The sequence below is a fragment of the Thunnus maccoyii genome, chromosome 1 (genome assembly GCF_910596095.1).
Source record: "Thunnus maccoyii chromosome 1, fThuMac1.1, whole genome shotgun sequence".
In the NCBI taxonomy this organism is placed as follows: Eukaryota; Metazoa; Chordata; class Actinopteri; order Scombriformes; family Scombridae; genus Thunnus; species Thunnus maccoyii.
The window spans coordinates 315,841-338,054 of record NC_056533.1 but is presented as its reverse complement, the minus strand read 5'-3'; the positions used below and the strand labels follow the sequence as shown (position 1 = coordinate 338,054).

At 38.9% G+C, this 22,214-nt stretch overlaps 2 protein-coding genes across 3 annotated transcripts; both read right to left on the bottom strand.

The window, feature by feature from the left end:
• Positions 1-263: 263 nt before the first annotated feature.
• Positions 264-3,349, bottom strand: LOC121896203. The gene is made up of 2 exons (XM_042409946.1): positions 3,333-3,349; positions 264-2,540 (listed from the first exon to the last, which is right to left on the bottom strand). The coding sequence occupies exons 1-2, from the start codon at positions 3,347-3,349 to the stop codon at positions 512-514; spliced, it is 2,046 nt and encodes a 681-aa protein (XP_042265880.1). The 3' UTR covers positions 264-511.
• Positions 3,350-4,829: 1,480 nt separating this feature from the next.
• Positions 4,830-15,367, bottom strand: LOC121902129. 2 transcript variants are annotated; one of them, XM_042419367.1, is made up of 16 exons: positions 13,617-15,367; positions 12,191-12,416; positions 11,149-12,024; positions 10,339-10,447; positions 10,083-10,186; positions 9,723-9,995; positions 9,520-9,613; positions 9,250-9,317; positions 8,883-9,101; positions 8,568-8,705; positions 8,364-8,426; positions 8,116-8,196; positions 7,752-7,832; positions 7,504-7,584; positions 7,229-7,309; positions 4,830-6,849 (listed from the first exon to the last, which is right to left on the bottom strand). In XM_042419367.1, the coding sequence occupies exons 4-16, from the start codon at positions 10,445-10,447 to the stop codon at positions 4,918-4,920; spliced, it is 3,324 nt and encodes a 1,107-aa protein (XP_042275301.1). In that variant the 5' UTR covers positions 11,149-12,024; positions 12,191-12,416; positions 13,617-15,367; the 3' UTR covers positions 4,830-4,917. The 2 variants fall into 2 exon arrangements, with proteins under 2 accessions (XP_042275301.1, XP_042275311.1); XM_042419377.1 differs by lacking the exon at positions 4,830-6,849 and having other exon boundaries at positions 7,142-7,309.
• Between the last annotated feature and the right edge of the window lie 6,847 nt (positions 15,368-22,214).

Below are 22,214 nucleotides of genomic sequence, written 5' to 3'. Positions count from 1 at the left end.
ACGCAAAGAATTGACTTTATCCTCACCCAAAGGTGTGTAGGGTAAACAAACATCTTTTCCAATACTAAACGTGTGGTGAATAGTTGATGCATGCAAATTATATGCAGCAATCCCTGTAGGAGCCGTTAATAACACACAAATATTGTCTGGATGACGACACACCGTTGACAATAGCCTCATTGCCTCATATTGAATCGCTTTTATTAAATGACTTTTTCCTGTCCCTGCACCACCTGTGATAAATACATGGAACGGATCTGGATTTTTCCCTAATACTTTCTCTAAACACCATTGTCGAATTTGATAAAAAACAGCCAGCTGTGTCTCATTCAAAGATCAAAAAAAAAACAGCAATTAAAAAAATAATGAAGCCTTGAACCAGGTATGAACGGGCCTGTAGCACAGGAGCCGCTCCCTGGACCTGAGCCTGCTCTCACTATGTACAAGTACAGATGAACTACATGACCACGTTTGACCACCAACTTTTATGTAAACAGTGTCACGGCTCATGTCAATCAGATGTAACAGACAAACCATCACTTCTACACATGATGTTTTTCCTTTTTTCCAAATGTGCAACATGTTGTCTAGTTACTGCTAAATCTGGAATATTTTCCTCATGTTCTTCCACTATCTGTTGTTTGTCTTTTTGTTCTTGGTCACACTGTAAACGCTCCAACTCTTTCTCTGGGCACAACTCACACCACGCATCCTCTAATACACCATCTCTATCAATTGTATTCTGGATTTCATCCAATTCATCTGCTTTAATTTCAAAATGACTTCTATTCAAATCAACAACTGACTTAACAGAATGTCTTGACCCATCACTAAACCTCACATGACCATTTTTGTAAAACTGTGCAAATGTCTCACAATTTGGAGGTTTTAGCTGCACATCTGCACGATACGGCAAGAACAACTGCATTATACTTTGGTAAAACAATTCTGGATTTTTTGTCTCAGAAAAGCGCACGTAACGAACAACTGCAGGTTCTGTTCGTGTTCTTTTTGTGATAAAACCACAATCATTCTTTAATTTAATGCAGGCCTGAGATTTTTGATTTTTACTCAAAACACGATATTCCGATGCAAATGTTGCCATACACATATCATTGAATACACTATCATTTGGCCTATTCTTATAACGATCAACAAAACTAGTCATCCAAATGTCTTCTGAGGTACAAGCGCGCGATCTTGCCTTTTGTTTCAACACACTCAAAGGCAAACTCATTCTAACTATATTGTCCCCTGTCGGTACAAATACAACTTTCCTCGAACATTCCTTTAAATGCATATTTGTCAACCTGTACACAGCTTCTTGAGCACACACATCTCTGTTATGTAAATAAACACTGCCTAGATTTTTCAATGCCTCTTTTGCACTAACATTTCCGTCCTTAGATGCTTCTTTCTGTGCGTTCCCTAACAACAATCCCATCTCTCTTTCTGCCTTAGACATATAAGAGATAATATAAACAACGCACGCATATGCATCAACAACAAATTGCAAGTCTAAATTTGCCTGCCAACATTTTAATAGTGGTTTGCTATACTGATTTATCCAGACTTCATTAACTTGCCTCTTTAACACAATATGTGTATTTCTAGCTAAACACTTATATGCAGCCTCAAAAGTGACTTGATCAATCCCTACACTTTGGAATAAATGTACCACACTATCATAACTATTCCTCTCATTGGAAAGAGCATTCTTGATTTTTGTCATAATCTCTGCTGCATAGTCTTTTTTCATTTCATTTGAAGTTTTCTGACCATGATTAACGCATGTTGAAGATTTATCTGTCTCATCTTTGTGACAATTGCATGTTTTTTTGCACTCTTCATCATTTTTACTGCGACATATAAATGTTCGAGCGGATGCTGGCCTCGGAAAATTGAAACGACAAACCGTGTTTTTCTTTTTACAAGTTTTTGAATGTTGTTTTGAATGCTGCTGCACAGAAGTGACAATGTCCAATAATGTCTCATCTTGTGATGGCAACTCACATGTTACATATTTATCAATAAATTCAACTACTTCTTCATCTGTGTTTTTATCAATCAACGGAGCATTCTCAATCCAAAACAAGCAATGCACATGAGGTGAACCGCGCTGCTGAAATTCCACTCGATAAAAGTAATCCTTAATTTTACCAATTGGATGAGATGGCGACATAAGTACCTCTCTCAAAAAACAATGCCAGCGGAAATCAAACATCCTGGCCGCAGTGACAGGATTGCGGCGTAAAAGATCACACCTGTCTGCCCACTCTAAATCTGCAGCAGTCTGTGTTCTACCTTCCTGTTTCAAAATACTATCAAGAAGATTTGTCCAGCGCATATCAGCAGAAGAAAAGGAACAAAACCAAGTAGGAACACCGAGCTGACGAACACAAGCAAGCAGGTCACGCTGTGCTCCCTGCCAAAAAGCTGGGGTACCTCGAATCGGTTTAAGGAAACAATACCCATCATCAAACTCTAACAACTTCTTCAAAGATTCATCATTGTCTAACAGGTGGACGGGCAGTCCACGCCTTTACTTGAAGAGTTTACCAACTTTTATGTAAACAGTGTCACGGCTCTTGTCAATCAGATGTAATTGTCTTTTTAATAACCTTTTCAGTTAAATTTTGAGACAGACCACCTTTCCCTTTTCGTAATGCTATCGATACATTTGACACAACTTGTTCAACCTCAGACATGTACTGAGCAAAAAAGATATATTCTACATTTTGTGCGAATCTACCATCAGCATGTAGGATTCTGTTATTAAAATAACGCGACAACGTCAAACGATTCTCTCTTCTTTCATGGTAGGTATTACGTCCCTGCGGAAACAACACCGGAAAACATTTGGCTTCATTTGCATGATCACAAAGTAATTTAACAGGACTATTCCCTTCCGCTGGTGCCAGATTCAATATATCATCAAAATATTGATCCAGTGCTTCCTGACCGATATCAACAGGCATGAGACACGTATCTTGAAACATACAATGTTGCTGTCTATCATGTAGGAGCTCATCTTCACCACCATTTGCAGATGTTTCACCACCTTCTGCATTACAATCACTCTCCTTTTCACAATCTTCTCTACAAAACTCATTTATCCATGCTTCATTAAATTTTACATCTTTATAATACATATTTGTCTGTTTTAAATATTGCAATGCCTGCTTTATGTGCATGCTGTCAACAAACTGATACTCATAATATCCTTTATATGTGAGCTTCCGCTTCAATTTTACACGCAACAAAGATCCTTTCATATCTGAACGGGGCAGCAAATTAGTAGTTTGCACAATATTTGCTGGAACACATGTCACCTGTCCATGTACTCCATTTTGTCCTCCTTTTGGTAATGCTAACATTTTCATAAACGGTATGTGTAACGCAATTAAATGTTGTTCTAAACTGTTCAAACAACTCAACTCAGCTGGAATGGGGTCAATTTCCAAATTGTTTAGTGCACATTCAGGTGGCATTTCACCTTTATTAATCTTATAATGACACGTGTAACAAATCCATAGCTGACCTCTACCTGTATCAATCAAATGACATGGCATTACACAGTCCTCATTACATTTGTGTACATAGTCTTCAGTTATACATTTATTTGCAATTAAAGCTACAGCTTTACTTTGCTTATAATAATCTCTTTTACAAGTTAAAACCTGATGTCTAAACAACAATCTATTGCAGACACAACAAACAAAATGTGGCCCATCTTTCACTTTTGCCAAAAACTGCTCCATAGCTAAATCAAAGTGCTGTGCTTTTTCCTTCATCTGTTGCCTCCTTAAGTTGTTTCCTGCCATGATGTGCTTTTATGCTCAGAATTTCCATGATACCTCCTTTTTCTCAATGCCTTCACTTTTTCTCTATGCAACACATTTTCTTGATATTTCCTTTTATGCATTTCCCTATCTTTCTGCCTATGCAACACATTTTCTTGATATTTCCCTATACTCATTGCCTTAACCTTTTCCCTATGCAACACATTTTCTTGATATTTCCCTATACTCATTGCCTTAACCTTTTCCCTATGCAACACATTTTCTTGATATTTCCCTATACTCATTGCCTTAACTTTCTCCCTATGCAACACATCATCTTGATATTTCCCTATACTCATTGCCTTAACTTTCTCCCTATGCAACACATCATCTTGATATTTCCCTATACTCATTGCCTTAACTTTCTCCCTATGCAACACATTTTCTTGATATTTCCCCATACTCATTGCCTTAACTTTCTCCCTATGCAACACATCTTGTTGATATTTCCCTATACTCATTGCCTTAACTTTCTCCCTATGCAACACATTATCTTGATATTTCCCTATACTCATTGCCTTAACTTTCTTTTTATGCACAACATTTTCCTGATATTTCCTTATACTCTTAGCCTTAACTTTCTCCATATGTACCACATTTTCATGATATTTCATTTTCATTTGTAATTTCTTTTTCTTGTTGCAATACTTAGAACTACAACTATTAATATTTGTGGTACCCTGTGCCTGTGCAGTTGAATTCCTTCTATACATGTACTCTGCCTCAGAAGAATTACCCATTTTACACAAATTAAAGCAAACCTGTTTATCAACCTGTTTAACACAAACCACTGGCTCAAAATGATTATTCTCACAGTGCCTCAAATATATTCCTTCATTTGTTAGCCTTGAACTAACATTACAATATGTGAGCCATCTTTCACCACTGTAGGCAAAAATGTCCACTCCAAAAGCATTTGCTGTTGCTTGAATTTCAATGTCAGTTGCTCTACTGCCAGCATACCTCATTTGTGAGTTGTTAATATACTCAGCTACTGAAGCATATTCTTTCCCCAAATACTCCATGTGCTCTGCACTATGACTTTCCATGTACTTAACAACAGTACGTCTAACTTTTAGATGACTTTTTGAGAACCACAGATAACGTCAGATATTGCTCTAAAAAAGCTATTACCATCCTCTACAATTTTATTTGTTTTACACACAACACCTAAAGATCCATATTCTGTATGTACTTGTACATCCTGTCTTTCAGACTCAACATTACATTTACTACATAAAGTTTTTGCAACTTCAGTGCACAAAGGACTAAATTTTAATGTGACTTTATTCACCTCATCAACATCACAATCTGTTACATCATTCTCAATAGACACTACTCGATTCCCAGAACTTATGACAACTGGACTCAAACCACTTGTACACTCAACTGTTCTCATTCTCTTAGCCTCTGAGCTAGCCCATGAACTTTTCTCTGCACTCTGCCGTCTCACATTGTACACTTTGGAATCAGACCTATTCAACTTGCAGCTACCATAACAACTATGCAGTTGAGGCTGATGAACACAGACAACACTTTCATAATGGTTACCATTACAATTTTCCAAGTAGATCCCCTGTTTTGAAAAACACCTATATTTGCAGCTATATTCTAGCCATCGGTCATCATGATAAGTAAAGATATTAACTCCTAAACAATCTGCTGCTGCCTGTATTTCAACTTCAGTTGCCCAACTGCCAACATATCGCATTTTTGAACTCTTAATGTACTCTACCACTGAAGTATATTCACTTCTCAAGATACCTTTATAGTCCGCAACATTACTCTCTAATTGTTTCACAACAGCAAGTCTAATTTTCCTATGGTTCTTTTGTGTTCCACTAACAGCTTGGGAAATCGCTCTAAAGAAACAGTTACCATCAGCCACTATTTTGTCATTTTTACATGGAGTTCCCAACAGACCAACTGCTGTAGGCATTGGTGCATCATGTTTCTCAAACTCTACATTAAACTGTGTACATAAAGCCTGTGCAACATCTTCACAAATGGGATCAAACCACAGCTTTTTAGAAGTCACATTACTGATAAACACAACATCTGAATTCACTACAGACACATTATTCCTTTTCATTTTCTTAGAAGCACAAGTTTGCCCTGTAATCTTACGCTTCATACCTCTCTCAACTTTAGTTCCTGATGGAATACCACATACCAGTGATGAACTGAAAGCCATCGATGCAGTTTCAGAAGTCTTGACAGTGTCTGTACACTTCATTGTTCTCAACTCAGACTTACGGCCCCCGCAAATGACACGAACACCAGCGATCTCATAAGGTCTATCACCTTCAGTGAGAGATGTAGACAAATTGTATATGAAACTGTACACCTCTTTAAGACAACTAAAATATACAACAACACTATTACCGTTAGGATCTGCCATTCCAGCAGCACTGCGCGCATGGGAATCAACAACTGCATAGCGTCCATTTTGAGAAATGACTGCACACGTGGTACCACACAATGTTAGCAAGCATGTGTCATATTTTGCAAACATGTTTTTCAAGCCATTTTGTAGAGACATGAATATGGCAGCCTGAATAAACTCTCCATTGACCACAGTGACATCACCTGATACATAGTCACCATACTGAAACTCAAAGTTATGTCCATCAATAACTGAGTGCTTTGGCAAATCAGGAACACACAACAGTTTGGATGATCCACTAATCTTGTTATTGTCTCTCAAGGACGTGTACAACCGATCACCTAAAACTACGACTCTGTCCAGATCTTTTGCCTGCCATGCAAAAACACTGTCAACTGCATGTTTTGCTAGGCTTACCAAACTTACTGCCATACATTGAAGTCCCGCATATTTAAAGAGATTACTACCCTGATGAAACGAACCTGTTACACTATGTTGAACGTGAATAGAAGTACCAGCTACTACAGAAGACCACAATATGCTGGAGCTAGGATTAGCCTGGCTCTGCATTTTACCACATCCTGATGAGTGCTGAAGATGAAGACTCTCCTTGTCCGGCATCTTTAATAAAGATCAATGGAGATTTTGATCAGTACACTCTCATCATCATCATCCTCATCAGAAATACACAAAACTAAACATCTTAAATTGCTCGTTCACTGACTGTATTACACCTTTAGTTAGTCTTCATCTAGTTAAGTGTATTTATTGACTACAACAAAAAAGGCTGGTTACCATTTCAATGTTTACACTTGATTCCATCTAGACAATAAGTTTCCCAAGTGCAACTACTACTACTACTACTACTACTACTAATAACAATAATAACAATAACAACAACAACAACAACAACAACACTGTTTTCAATCATGCATATACTACACTAACAATGGCATAGCTGATGACTAGATTCAGAAACATTCAGACTATGAGCACCAACCTCCTCCATTCCAACCACTTGAATGTGACTGGTAGGTGCATCCTGGGAAGACACCTCCACAACACAAGGGGTTGCCTCCTCCTACAAAAATAAATTACCACATGAAAAAACATAATGTATGGACTGCATAAACATGGAGCTTTAATGCTACAAAAAAAAAAATATATACATTTTCTAATTATAATTTATACTACATGAACAGTGACAAATAAAGTAACTTCACTAACTCCATGACAAAAAAACAAAAACAGAAAACTTTCAGTGAGAGCAACTACCTCCTCGATCACAACCACTTGCAAGGGACTGGTAGGTGAATCCTGGGAAAACACTTCCACAACACAAGGGGTTGCCTCCACCTACAAAAAAAAAATACCACATGAAAAAACACAATGTATAAACTGCATAAATTTGCAAGTTTAATGCAATAAAAATGTTGTATAATTACAATTTATACGACATGAACAATGACAATAAAATGGCTTCCCTAACTGCATGACAAAACAAAATCGATGAGAGCACCTACCTCCTCGCCTGCAACCACTTGCTTGACACTGGTAGGTGAATCCTGGGAAGACACCTCCACAAAACAAGGGGTTGCCTCCACCTACAAAAAAAAAAATAAAAAATAAAAAAAAATGAATGAACTGCATAACCAAAAACTGCGTTGCAAGTGTCCTGTGACACAAAACATCTTCTGGCTCCTGGTGTAAGAACAAAACAGACTTTATGAACCTTAGGTCTGTATTATACCATTTGCTTCAACTTTACAGATATAGAGTGCATATAATTAATCCATGTTTTTTATATGCAACCTTAGAGGCTACCAATTAAAACTAGATCTTCATGATAGTAAATCATGCTGAAGTGTATAAGACATTCACACAAACCTCCACCAGCAGAGCGTCTGTCACAGGACAGCCAGGTGAGGCCTCACGAGACACGAGCTGGGTGCCAGGTTTAGCCTCAACCTAGGAACAAAACACAGTTGAAAGAACTGTATAAATGTACTTTATCATTGTTTCACAATCACTCCCTGAATACTACAAACGAGTAAATATGTTGTTACTAACTATCTTCTCCAACTATACGAAAGACAAACGTAAATATAACATTGAAAAAAAGAAAAGATACCAACCTGCTGCTGTCCACGTTTCCTTTTTGAGGCAACAGCTTTCTGCCAGCGGACCACATTTGGCATCTAATGTAAACAAAAACATTATAAAAACATATTTTGGGCATAAGTACTTTTATACAATACAACAGTCCTGACTGTTAACTTATGTGTGAAGACAAAACCCTTACAAAAAGGCCTCACACATACAATTTGCATGCAAATTACCGATTTGCCTTGTGGAACAGCCGTGCACACAGGGCTAGGGAGATGTGATGGGACAGCTTTGTCCATCACATCCAACACGGCACTGCTGAAACGGACAGGATTCAGCGGGATGAAACACTTGACTGGCGTTTCATCTGCCTGTGGAAAACAAAAGAGGAAGACCAGTGTTGAAAATGTATCTTGATAAAAAGGCAAACCATGCACACAGGTACAGCAACAAATAGATATCACTTTGTCTGTACAGTGTTACACTAGTCAGGAAAAATCTTCCATTTCAAAAACTCTGAAACACACATACAATATGCAAAGTCTCACCTTCCTGCCCTTGCTTACAACTGTCCAGTCAAAAGGGTTTGACAGACGTGGCACAGGTGCTTCTCCCTTCACCACCACCTTTGGTACAAAGGTTCTCACAGGGGGTGAAGTCCTGAGAGGAACCTGGGGCGTAGGTGGTGGCGTCTCCAGTTGCTGATAAGCAGACATCCAAATCAACTGAGAGAGGATCGCCATACCGCCAGCATCACTCAGGTGGACCTGCAAAATATAAGCAATAAATAACATTTTACAAAACAGAAGTTTTCATGTCTGTATGAATCTGCAATGAATTGCACTTTTAAAATCAACTACATTTGAGTATATTAAATTTTTCATTGGCAATCTTATCAGATATTGTTCTACTTACGCCATCTCTGCTCCACAAGTCAAGGCGATCCAAGGGGAAGTGCTCAGCGGTGGGAAAGTATCTGATACCTAAAAAAACAAAAAAAAACAAACAAACAATAAAAAAACAAAAACACACATCATGAAACATTGAAATATCTACATATATTAATTTGTAACTATATATCATATGAACTGAATGAATTCTTTAATTCCTATAATCAGGTAGGCCAAAAAGAAATAATCTGTTATACACATCAAAACTAACACTAAAACTTTCTTTTCAACTTACCCATGCTGGCTGCCACACGATGGAACTCTTGCCGCATGAGTTCCTGAAGACCCATGTCAGCATTCAGACGAGGTGTGAAATCCTGGACAAAGACCTATACAAAACAAAAGTATTTCCATAATGATTAAAATTATTGTATACAATCTTCACCAGGTAACCCAACCAAATAATGTGTAGTAACAAAGATGACTATTTACTAATACCGTTGTCCAAAGATTGCACACGCTGCGCAGGAACTGTCGGAAGTCAGCTCCTGCCTCATCAACAGTCCTGCTGGCGGTCAGGTTGTTGCTGGGGGCCATCACACAGACTGCGTCGGGTGTCCGAGGTACAGCAGCATGCAACAACTCGGCCCTCAACTCAGACGCACAGGCCCCCGGGGTCGACATGAAGCCAAAGGAGAGGCGTCCCTCTGGCATCTTAACAAATCCATCTACCATTGCCCTTAGATGGGAGGCTCCAATGACAAGAACAAACTGGAACAACAAACAATTTAATCAATTACAATCAATAACAACTCTTTACATCAAAAGTTTTCTTATTAAATTCTTAACCAATAATACCTTCTTGTCAGGATCCTCAGGTGGAATGACCAATTTGTGACTGCGCCCAGTCAAAGCAGAAATTGGCCACTGCTTCACCTTATGACGAAAACCTGTGCCCTCACCTATTTATAAAAACACAATAACCCCACAAAAAGTTCAATTAAAAATTTGAAACAAACAAATGCATGGACACATACGTTACAATTATACTACAACTATGTAATGCATATACATATAAGGAAAAGCTGTACTGAAAAAACAGTTGAATACATACGGGCACAGGTGCCAGTGGAAGGCCGCTGAGGTCCGAAAACCACAAGACGGCGCTCCGCCATTCTCCGCCTGGCTGCCTGAGAACGGCGAAAGGACTTGTCGCGAGGCATCTGAAAATATGCAGACACAATTGATTCAATACGACATTACAAAAACACTTATAACACACAATAAATATACAATTACATTTTTCATACATCTTTACATTTATGTACAGTAGTGCGAAAATTATACAAATTCTTGTCCGTGTATCACACACACACACACACACACACACACACAATAATTAAAACAACTTCGGCCACAAGAGATATATTTTTGCTGATAAAATAAGATGGTTAATGTTGCTAGTATTAGGGACTCCGACCATGTGTATAAGTTTACAGACCATAGGCTGTAAGAAAGAGTGGCTATATTTGGTTGACAGGATGGCGTTAACCATAACGCTAGCTGCTACCTTGTTTAACAAGGTGCATTTACAATGTATGTTTCACAATGAATTTTGGATAGCTCGAAAACAGCTACAGCCGTTAAAACAACATGTAAGTTACTCACAGGATAAACGTTTCCAATAGCTATACTCAAAGCATAAAAAACACTGTTCCTAAATCTATATTTGACTTCATGTTAGAGAATATCACCACAAATATAAGAATGCCGCCAACTACAGCCGCCACTTTCACATGACACCATTTAAACAGTTTAGCTGCAACAGTTTAAGGAGCTAATGATACATATGACGGTAAAAGGATAACGAGCCAAAACTACCTTTACATTTTGTCGCTTATAATAAAACATTAAATTCACTCACAGTGCGTTCACCAAAAGTCCACCGAAGATCCCAAGAATGCAATGCAAAGCTGTTGAAATCGCTGCTGAAATCGCTGAAATGCTCACAAGCTAGCTTGTTCGCTCTTTCGCTCTCTCACCAGTTGTCACAATGTCCGAAAACAAAGCAACAAGCGGCAAACGTATTCTGACCTGTATTTATACCTTCACCTGCGCGTTTTTCAAAATTCAAATGAACCAATCAGGAGTGCCGACAGGTCTGTGCAAAGCAGCTGGAAGAAAAACATACCGGTTACAATTGCGGAAGTTGTCAAAATAAAAGTATTTGTGTTTCAGTGCACAATGTCATTAAAAAGAATTGTAATGAGCTCCTACATTTAATCAGTACTTCACAAATAAACTGAGTGTTAATGATTCAAGACGTAATATGTTGAGACCTTCATGACCTTGTTATATAAAAAAATATATTAACAATAACATAACTTTTTACAGAGGAATCTATATTATGAAAATAATCATAAAGCTATAAAGAAAACTGAATAAAATGTTGTATTTTTGAACAGAGGAGTGACTGTGTACCAATAAAACCCAAATATAGAGCAGGTACATAGTAGAAATCTATGAAACTAAACTTATTAATAATAGTTGGGGAAGGGGGCTCCTCTGAATAAAGAAGAGAATAACACAGACTTCAACAGAGGTGGCTGTTACATAATATTTTGAATAATACACCTGATAACAGTCAATCAACAACCAAAAAAAGACTTAGAAACATTTTTATTAAAACAACACACACAATGAACAATGAACAATGAACACACACAAAAAAGTCAAGGGGTGGAGGGAAGGGTTGGTGGGTCACTGGTGGGGCTTGGAGGTGAGGCAGCACAGGTTTCTTCTGCAGACATGGTAGACAAACATACAAAAACAGTAAATGTGACAATCCTATTTTTATGACGTCAATTCTTTGATAATGCATTCAACAACAAAAATATATATATACATACATACAATGACAGTCATAACATGGACAATAGCCAAACCACAACTGAACAAACAATTACCATCTTTAATAAAACTGGAAGAGGCTCGCTCCACCTCCAGCTGCTCTTTCACTGCAGCCAGTTCTTGCTTCGTATGGTGCAGCTCCGTCTGCACCATGCGCAGCTTTTGTTCTGCCGCTCGACGGAGGCGGACCTGCCTCACTAATGCACTCAAAGTGCGACCATGGACCCCCACAGCCTGCTGATAAAGCTGGTCCCTTGGGACAGCTCCATCGTTGCAGGCATACTGTCAACAGATCATAACATGCTGATTTGATATTTTGTGATCACATTCCAATAGTACAAATCTAAACACATTTTAATGCTAACATTCCAGTTTCCTTCTGAACAGAGGTGTCAAGTAATAAAGTACAAATACTTCATTACCTTACTTAAGTAAAAATTTTGGTTAACTATACTTTACTGGACTAATTATTTTTCAGACAGCTTTCTACTTCTGTTCCTTATATTTTCAGGCAATTATCTGTACTTTCTACTCCTTACATTTTAAAAATAGCCTCGTTACTCCTATTTCATTTCAGATTATTTTCATTCCCGGCTTATCATTGTTTAAAAAAGCACAAAAAAACCTATGCATATAAATCGCGCCATCCAAATAGAGTGAATTTGATTGTGGTTGGATGAGAAAAATAAACATGTACTATTCCAACACTCTATTGGTTTGTACGCAATCAATTGCACCTGCACATTTATAAAGTATGCCACACCCCAGCAGGACACATAGCAGACCTAGTGTGAAGATGTCAGTTACTGAAGAGAATGTCTATACTAAAATGCATTAATTTTCAATGGGCATATATGCGGTCAAAATCAGTAGCCTAGTGCATCCAAATGTTGACATTACATTTTACATTAACATTTTAATATAACATTATAGTCATTATGGCCTTTTCAAAATGTTTTTTTGGGGGAAGCATGGTAGTGCACTATAGGCCCGTGTGGCATGGCCTAAGCTTTTGTCCTTACTGGCATTTTTTTCACCTTACATTACTTTTACTTTTATACTTCAAGTAGTTTAGAAAGCAGTAATTTAATATTTTTACTTGAGTAAAAAGCTTGAGGTGATACTTCAACTTCTACAGAAGTATTTTAAAACCCTAGTATCTATACTTCTACTTAAGTAATGAATGTGTATACTTTGACATCTCTGCTTTTGAATGACCAATTACTTGTAAATATTAACAAAAAATAAATCATAGCAAGGTAAAAATCACACTTTGATGAAAAAAAAAATAGGATTGACAGGTTATATAAAGTTTTACGTACATGGAATTTGATTTGTATGAGCATCACATTTTATTTTTCCATATTTTCATATACATATTATTTTCCAAATTCCATATTTATTTTTCCAAGGTGTTTTGTCCAACTCATAAGGAATCCCATAAATACTAACAACACAAAAACTACCACATTTATCACTTACTGAAAGAAGCTGGCACTCTTGCCGCAGGCTCTCCGCCTCCGGATCATCAATTTTTATAAATTTACTTGGAGATGCTTCAGCCATCTGCGCAACATCATAAAACAAGACACAATAAATAAACTACAAACAACATAGATAAATACTTAATTAATAACCACATACTATGGAAAGACAACAAAACAAAAATATCACATCATATCATATCACATTATTAATTCAAAGAAAAAGTAGTTGGTGTGCGACTACAAAAGCCTGCTGATGCTTTAACACTTAAATTACACGGGTGTCGTAATTTGATAAATAGCACAAACAATTACAATCTCTGCTGAATTTTGCTATCATTTCAAGTCGCCTTCTCGCTACTTCGCTACTCTTCTCTACTTTCTCAGCGCGGGAGAGGCTGCCCATCCCCCACCATTTGTGCAGAGCCGCAGAGCAGCAACACACAGCAATGAGAAGTTGAGAATTGACTATGACCAAAGCTTTGCGAATAAAAATCCAAGAAGAGTACTTTACTACTAAGTAACCGAAAAATGACGAACAGACTCAAAACCGATAAAAATATTGTCATAAAAGGTTTGATTTACGTATTATGAAATAAAAAATATAGCATAATATGTGTAATAGTACACGTTTTCTATTGTCACACGACCTATTTCGTCATATCGCATATCGCGAACTCATATATTTCCTATTACAAACAACAAGTGAAAACACTTTAAAAAAGATGCTTACCTTCTCCTTGCTTAATTGGATCTGGTTGACCGGCTATTTTTTTCACACACACTCCACATAAACCCGCCCCTACTATGCCTCTGATAGACTAACGTTAAATCGAAACTTAACATGTCCACCTATCCTATTCCTTTTAAAAAAGCATCAACAATACATAAAAATAACCCATGATCAAAAGCCGTTGCCATGACAACACATCCTTCGCCATGAAATACTACGCTGTTTTTCAGGGACAAGGAATGGGCTAAAGACACGAAACTTGACACATGTCCGGAGAGACACCATTTAAAATCTTGTATGGGTCATTGACATGTTGTGACAAAATAACTCAACAGCGCCCCCTTGAAAATTTCAAAATTGAAACCCTGCCTTACATATTAACATAGAAAATGAAATTCACAGGGCATATGTATTATATCCAGACGCACAAAAAGCTTCTTGGAGCCATACTGTAAGTCCAACAGGAAGTCCACCATTTTGGAAAAACTTATTCTCTGCCTTTTGTCATGCCTTGTATTTTAAAAAACTCCTCCTACAGAACGCATTGTAAGGACTTCAAAATCAGTGTGTGTCATCTACACTAGTGTACAATCAAAAGTTAGTAAAAGATTTAGTTTACATTGAAGCATTTGGCCGTGGCGTGGCATTGACTTTTGATGTTTCGCCATGACAGAGGAAATTGATATAACTTGAGTGTACATGGTTGGATCTGCCTGAAACATTACAGGTTAGATAACAATCCAGGCCTGAGCATGTCTACATTGCAATATTCAATCAGTGTCCAAACTGGCTCCATACCGCCCCCTACGGCATTTCAATGCAGCAGCCCCAGCAGCTGGGCAAAATAGTGGACAATTTATGTGATGTTTCTCTCCTTGCTCTGTCTGACAAGAGCCTGAGTCTGAAAACATCTACAAGTCCCTGACAAAAACCCTTTGACTGCGCAACACTCCGACATGCGCTAGGGTGCGAGGGCCCGATCATCGCTGCTTGCAGCTTTAATTAGGGCCCGAGCGCTGACCAGCGCGAAGCCCTCTTGTTTCCAAAGGAATTATTAGGGCCTGAGCCCAAAGGGCGAAGACCCTATTGTTTTTCGTGTGTTTGTTTCTTTCTTATTATTATTAGGGCCTGAGCCCAAAGGGCGAAGACCCTATTGTTTTTCGTGCGTTTGTTTCTTTATTATTATTCTTTATTAATACGCCACTTCAATCCTTAATTTGACCCCCTAAACATGCTCAAAAACTCACCAAATTTGGCACGCACATCAGGTCTGGTGAAAAATTTGATAAAATGTAAAAATTAACCCCCGAAGTGCCAAAATGTGCTCTCTAGCGCCACCTATGTATCTAAAATGGCCGCCACGGCCCGTAGGAATGTCGTAGAGAGATCGAACCAAAACTCAATTATTCGTCTCATCAAGACCTACAAATCATACACTGACACCCCTGACCTAAATCCAACAGGAAGTCTGCAATCAGCTTTTCAAAATAAGACTTTGCCCCAATTTTGGCCCCCGAACAAACGCTATCTCCTCCGAGGGTGTTAATGTTATCGGCTTCAAACTTGAATACATGACTTATCACACTGTGTTGAGCAAAAGTTATTAAAAACTTTGTAATAACTCGAACGGTTTAGATTTAGTAAGCCCTGAAAGTTGGAGTGCGACATTACACCTTACAATGTAAACCAATGGGGAGGCAATCTCTGGGCATGGACTTTGTGCCAAACTGGGGCATCTGGCGTCTAAACTATAAGTCCGACCACTTTCAAACCTGTATCAATGGATTCGCGACGAAAATTCCTACAAAAAAATGTGATTTTTATGTAGGATTTGGCCAAAGTCATGGGATTTATGAGGATATTTCACAAGAAGCGTTCTCTAATATCCTCCTCTCCAACTGCTCCTGGTGATGTCACTCCCTCAGTGCTCTGAAACATTCCGCAATACACACTCATTATAAAATCACAGGAGGAGCAAGAAAAGACCTTAAAACTCACACTCTAATATCTCAAAAACAATAAAAGATAGAAAACACATGTAAATTCAAGATTTGTAGGTCAAAGTCTCGTGACTCATTTAAAGTTCAAATGAAGTTTGTATCTAAAATTATGTGGAAGCAGTAAATGTTCAAAAAGGTGTGGGTTCGCTCACACTCTCCATTCAAATATATGAGTATTTTTCTGTGTCCAGCTGCAGTTACTTATTGTCTCTACACACCTGACAGTACACATGTCAATCAAACTTTCAAAATAAAAGCACACCACACTTGTAAGAAATATCCCTCATTTTTAAAAAGCGTGATCTGATCCCGACGGGCCAGAGCGCAACAGGAAGTATCATGCGTCGTTCTTTGTTGTATTGCTCCTAGGAAATTTGGCCGATGCACCTGAAATTGACTCAGCTAAGATGTAAGACCTTGGTGATGCTACATTGGGCAGGTCATGACCCATGACCAAACGCCGTTGCCATGGCGACACATCCTTCGCCATGAAATACGATGCTGTATTTTAGGGACAAGGGATGGGTCAACAATCACAAAACTTGGCACACATGTCTGGAGCGACACCAGTTAAAATCCTCGAAACTTCATTTGCATAGACGTGACAATATGGCTCAACAGCGCCCCCTTGAAATTTTCAAAATTGTAGCCCCGCCTTCCAGATTAACCTAGGAAAAAGAAATTCGGGAGGCTTATGTATCATGTGAAGACGCACAAAAAAGCCTCTTGGAGCCGTATTGTAAGTCCTACAGGAAGTCGGCCATCTTGATAAAAGTGGTCATTTTTCGCGTTTATGTATCTCATCATTGTCCGCAATCTCAATTTCAAAATATGATTTTGTGCCAATTTTGGACCTTGAATAAACGCTATCTCCTCCTAGGGCATTAATGGTATCGGCTTCAAACTTTAATACTTAACTTATCACACTGTGTTGAGCAAAAGTTATTAAAAACTTTGTAATAACTCGAACGGTTTAGATTTAGTAAGCCCTGAAAGTTGGAGTGCGACATTACACCTTACAATGTAAACCAATGGGGAGGCAATCTCTGGGCATGGACTTTGTGCCAAACTGGGGCATCTGGTGTCTAAACTATAAGTCCGACCACTTTCAAACCTGTATCAATGGATTCGCGACGAAAATTCCTACAAAAAAATGTAATTTTTATGTAGAATTTGGCCAAAGTTATGGGATTTATGAGGATATTTCACAAGTAGAGTACACTAATATCCTTCTCTGCAGTTGAGAGGGAGAGAGAGAGAATGGGGGGGAGGGATGGGTGGAGCAGCAGGTTCGTTATGTAGTTTATTAGACAGACAGGAATAATGTGTAGGATTTAATCATTGGTTCACAGCCTGAAGCGGAGGGTGGCAGTAATGCACCTAATATTCTGGTTGTCAATCATTGTTATAAACCAGAAATAGGAGGGTAAAATATTTTCCCGCACAGAGTGGTACATCCTGTCAGCCGAGGGATTTCCTATCTGTGCAGCTGAACACAGCAGTTCTCTACGTACTGTTTTACCGTGATGGTCACGGTGTTTTTTCCGTAGGTTTCACTTACTCAGCTGGCCGACAGACCCGCTGGTTCTCTCCACCTTAACCTAAATAACATATCGGGGCTCGGTGCTCCGGTTGGATCTAAACAGATAGCCAGGGTTAGCTAAGAGGCTAGCAGAGGCTAACTGGTTGTGCTTCTTTCCGGTCATGCTGCAGTTAACGCTCCGCTGCTGCCTGTTTGCTGCCTGTTAGTTGTGTTCACCACGCTAGACTATTTTGTGTTTGTCTCGCTCGGGACTACTGTGTTTGTGCTGCCTTGAGTGAGAAAGTAAACTGATTTGTCGATCTGAAACCAGACAACGTGCGTTACAGACTGCCGTCCATACGTGCGCTCTCTGTGGAAAAAGAACCGCTTCTCTCTCTCTCTCACGATCGCTTTCCCTCCTCCCTCTCTTGTGACTAACACCACACTCACGCGCGCACAGATACACGCACCGACATCGTTTTGCACATCTGATGGTCAGATAACGTCGGACAAAAGTGTCCAACCTGCAAGTGTCCAACCCTGTGCAAAGCTGTTTGTGTTTTGTTTGGTAGAATTAGATTTTAGAATAGCTATTTATTGAATGAAGCATTTGTTAACTTTGTTAATTTTGCTAAGTTTCATAAACACTGTTATATCTTTAAAGAGAAGTTCTTTTGTCATTATTGGTAACATATTGTGAAACGTGGCTGATTGAAGGAGTCAGAGCTCGAATTCAACCGTTCTTTGTTTACCCTTGAATGTTGATATCTCTCAGATATTAACATTCTAGGTGAACTCCCATTTATGAGATTACCTTGTTCAGTTATTAGTCCCGGTTTCCGGGTGGTGCTCCGTATTTGTTAGTTCATATTAATAATTCTGTTAATTGTTATAATTATTTATTATTGATAATTGATAATTATAGCAACTGTGTTCCTTGCAGATCCTACAGTTGGTGCCTGAATTATTGATTAAGGTGAACAATATTTTGATTTCATAATCTATAATTACCCATAATTGTTTGTGAACAGAGGGGTGGGCTCACAGAGAGACACTGGTTAGTATTGTGTGTCTAAAGACTCTCACACTGATCATCTCCAAACGTTTTCTTGGTTCCCAGAAGCTTAGGTGACTGCGCCGCGGCCTGCTGTGCGCAAGGGCGCGAAGGCCCGTCCAACGCTGCTTGCAGCTTTAATTCTTTATTAATCCGCCACTTTAACTCTAAATTTGACCCCCTAAACATGCTCAAAAACTCACCAAATTTGGCACGCACATCAGGTCTGGTGAAAAATTTGATAAAATGTAAAAATTAACCCCCGAAGTTCCAAAATGTGCTCTCTAGCGCCACCTATGTATCTAAAACGGCCGCCACGGCCCGTAGGAATGTCGTAGAGAGATCGAACCAAAACTCAATTATTCGTCTCATCAAGACCTACAAATCATACGCTGACACCCCTGACCTAAATCCAACAGGAAGTCTGCAATCAGCTTTTCAAAATAAGACTTTGCCCCAATTTTGGCCCCCGAACAAACGCTATCTCCTCCTAGGGCGTTAATGGTATCGGCTTCAAACTTAAATACATGACTTATCACACTGTGTTGAGCAAAAGTTATTAAAAACTTTGTAATAACTCGAACGGTTTAGATTTAGTAAGCCCTGAAAGTTGGAGTGCGACATTACACCTTACAATGTAAACCAATGGGGAGGCAATCTCTGGGCATGGACTTTGTGCCAAACTGGGGCATCTGGCGTCTAAACTATAAGTCCGACCACTTTCAAACCTGTATCAATGGATTCGCGACGAAAATTCCTACAAAAAAATGTGATTTTTATGTAGGATTTGGCCAAAGTCATGGGATTTATGAGGATATTTCACAAGAAGCGTTCTCTAATATCCTCCTCTCCAACTGCTCCTGGTGATGTCACTCCCTCAGTGCTCTGAAACATTCCGCAATACACACTCATTACAAAATCACAGGAGGAGCAAGAAAAGACTTTAAAACTCACACTCTAATATCTCAAAAACAATAAAAGATAGAAAACACATGTAAATTCAAGATTTGTAGGTCAAAGTCTCGTGGCTCATTTAAAGTTCAAATGAAGTTTGTATCTAAAATTATGTGGAAGCAGTAAATGTTCAAAAAGGTGTGGGTTCGCTCACACTCTCCATTCAAATATATGAGTATTTTTGTGTGTCCAGCTGCAGTTACTTATTGTCTCTACACACCTGACAGTACACATGTCAATCAAACTTTCAAAATAAAAGCACACCACACTTGTAAGAAATATCCCTCATATATATAATTGTCTGTGAACAGAGGGGTGGGCTCACAGAGAGACACTGGTTAGTATTATGTGTCAAAAGACTCTCACACTGATCATCTCCAAACGTTTTCTTGGTTCCCAGAAGCTTAGCTGACTGCACCGCGGCCCGATGTGCGCAAGGGCGCGAAGGCCCGTTCGACGCTGCTTGCAGCTTTAATTATTATTAGGGCCTGAGCCCAAAGGGCGAAGACCCTATTGTTTTTCGTGCGTTTGTTTCTTTATTATTATTCTTTATTAATACGCCACTTCAATCCTTAATTTGACCCCCTAAACATGCTCAAAAACTCACCAAATTTGGCACGCACATCAGGTCTGGTGAAAAATTTGATAAAATGTAAAAATTAACCCCCGAAGTGCCAAAATGTGCTCTCTAGCGCCACCTATGTATCTAAAATGGCCGCCACGGCCCGTAGGAATGTCGTAGAGAGATCGAACCAAAACTCAATTATTCGTCTCATCAAGACCTACAAATCATACACTGACACCCCTGACCTAAATCCAACAGGAAGTCTGCAATCAGCTTTTCAAAATAAGACTTTGCCCCAATTTTGGCCCCCGAACAAATGCTATCTCCTCCGAGGGTGTTAATGCTATCGGCTTCAAACTTGAATACATGACTTATCACACTGTGTTGAGCAAAAGTTATTAAAAACTTTGTAATAACTCGAACGGTTTAGATTTAGTAAGCCCTGAAAGTTGGAGTGCGACATTACACCTTACAATGTAAACCAATGGGGAGGCAATCTCTGGGCATGGACTTTGTGCCAAACTGGGGCATCTGGCGTCTAAACTATAAGTCCCACCACTTTCAAACCTGTATCAATGGATTCGCGACGAAAATTCCTACAAAAAAATGTGATTTTTATGTAGGATTTGGCCAAAGTCATGGGATTTATGAGGATATTTCACAAGAAGCGTTCTCTAATATCCTCCTCTCCAACTGCTCCTGGTGATGTCACTCCCTCAGTGCTCTGAAACATTCCGCAATACACACTCATTATAAAATCACAGGAGGAGCAAGAAAAGACCTTAAAACTCACACTCTAATATCTCAAAAACAATAAAAGATAGAAAACACATGTAAATTCAAGATTTGTAGGTCAAAGTCTCGTGACTCATTTAAAGTTCAAATGAAGTTTGTATCTAAAATTATGTGGAAGCAGTAAATGTTCAAAAAGGTGTGGGTTCGCTCACACTCTCCATTCAAATATATGAGTATTTTTCTGTGTCCAGCTGCAGTTACTTATTGTCTCTACACACCTGACAGTACACATGTCAATCAAACTTTCAAAATAAAAGCACACCACACTTGTAAGAAATATCCCTCATTTTTAAAAAGCGTGATCTGATCCCGACGGGCCAGAGCGCAACAGGAAGTATCGTGCGTCGTTCTTTGTTGTATTGCTCCTAGGAAATTTGGCCGATGCACCTGAAATTGACTCAGCTAAGATGTAAGACCTTGGTGATGCTACATTGGGCAGGTCATGACCCATGACCAAACGCCGTTGCCATGGCGACACATCCTTCGCCATGAAATACGATGCTGTATTTTAGGGACAAGGGATGGGTCAACAATCACAAAACTTGGCACACATGTCTGGAGCGACACCAGTTAAAATCCTCGAAACTTCATTTGCATAGACGTGACAATATGGCTCAACAGCGCCCCCTTGAAATTTTCAAAATTGTAGCCCCGCCTTCCAGATTAACCTAGGAAAAAGAAATTCGGGAGGCTTATGTATCATGTGAAGACGCACAAAAAAGCCTCTTGGAGCCGTATTGTAAGTCCTACAGGAAGTCGGCCATCTTGATAAAAGTGGTCATTTTTCGCGTTTATGTATCTCATCATTGTCCGCAATCTCAATTTCAAAATATGATTTTGTGCCAATTTTGGACCTTGAATAAACGCTATCTCCTCCTAGGGCATTAATGGTATCGGCTTCAAACTTTAATACTTAACTTATCACACTGTGTTGAGCAAAAGTTATTAAAAACTTTGTAATAACTCGAACGGT

Excerpts from the sequence above, each read along its gene's own strand:
- LOC121902129 (XM_042419367.1), bottom strand. The coding sequence starts at position 10,447 with ATGCCTCGCGACAAGTCCTTTCGCCGTTCTCAGGCAGCCAGGCGGAGA. Across the intron at positions 8,197-8,363 it reads GGAAACGTGGACAGCAGCAG|GTTGAGGCTAAACCTGGCAC; the intron begins GTTGGTATCTTT and ends TTTTGTTCCTAG. Across the intron at positions 6,850-7,228 it reads AAGTGGTTGGAATGGAGGAG|ATGCCGGACAAGGAGAGTCT; the intron begins GTTGGTGCTCAT and ends TCTTTATTAAAG.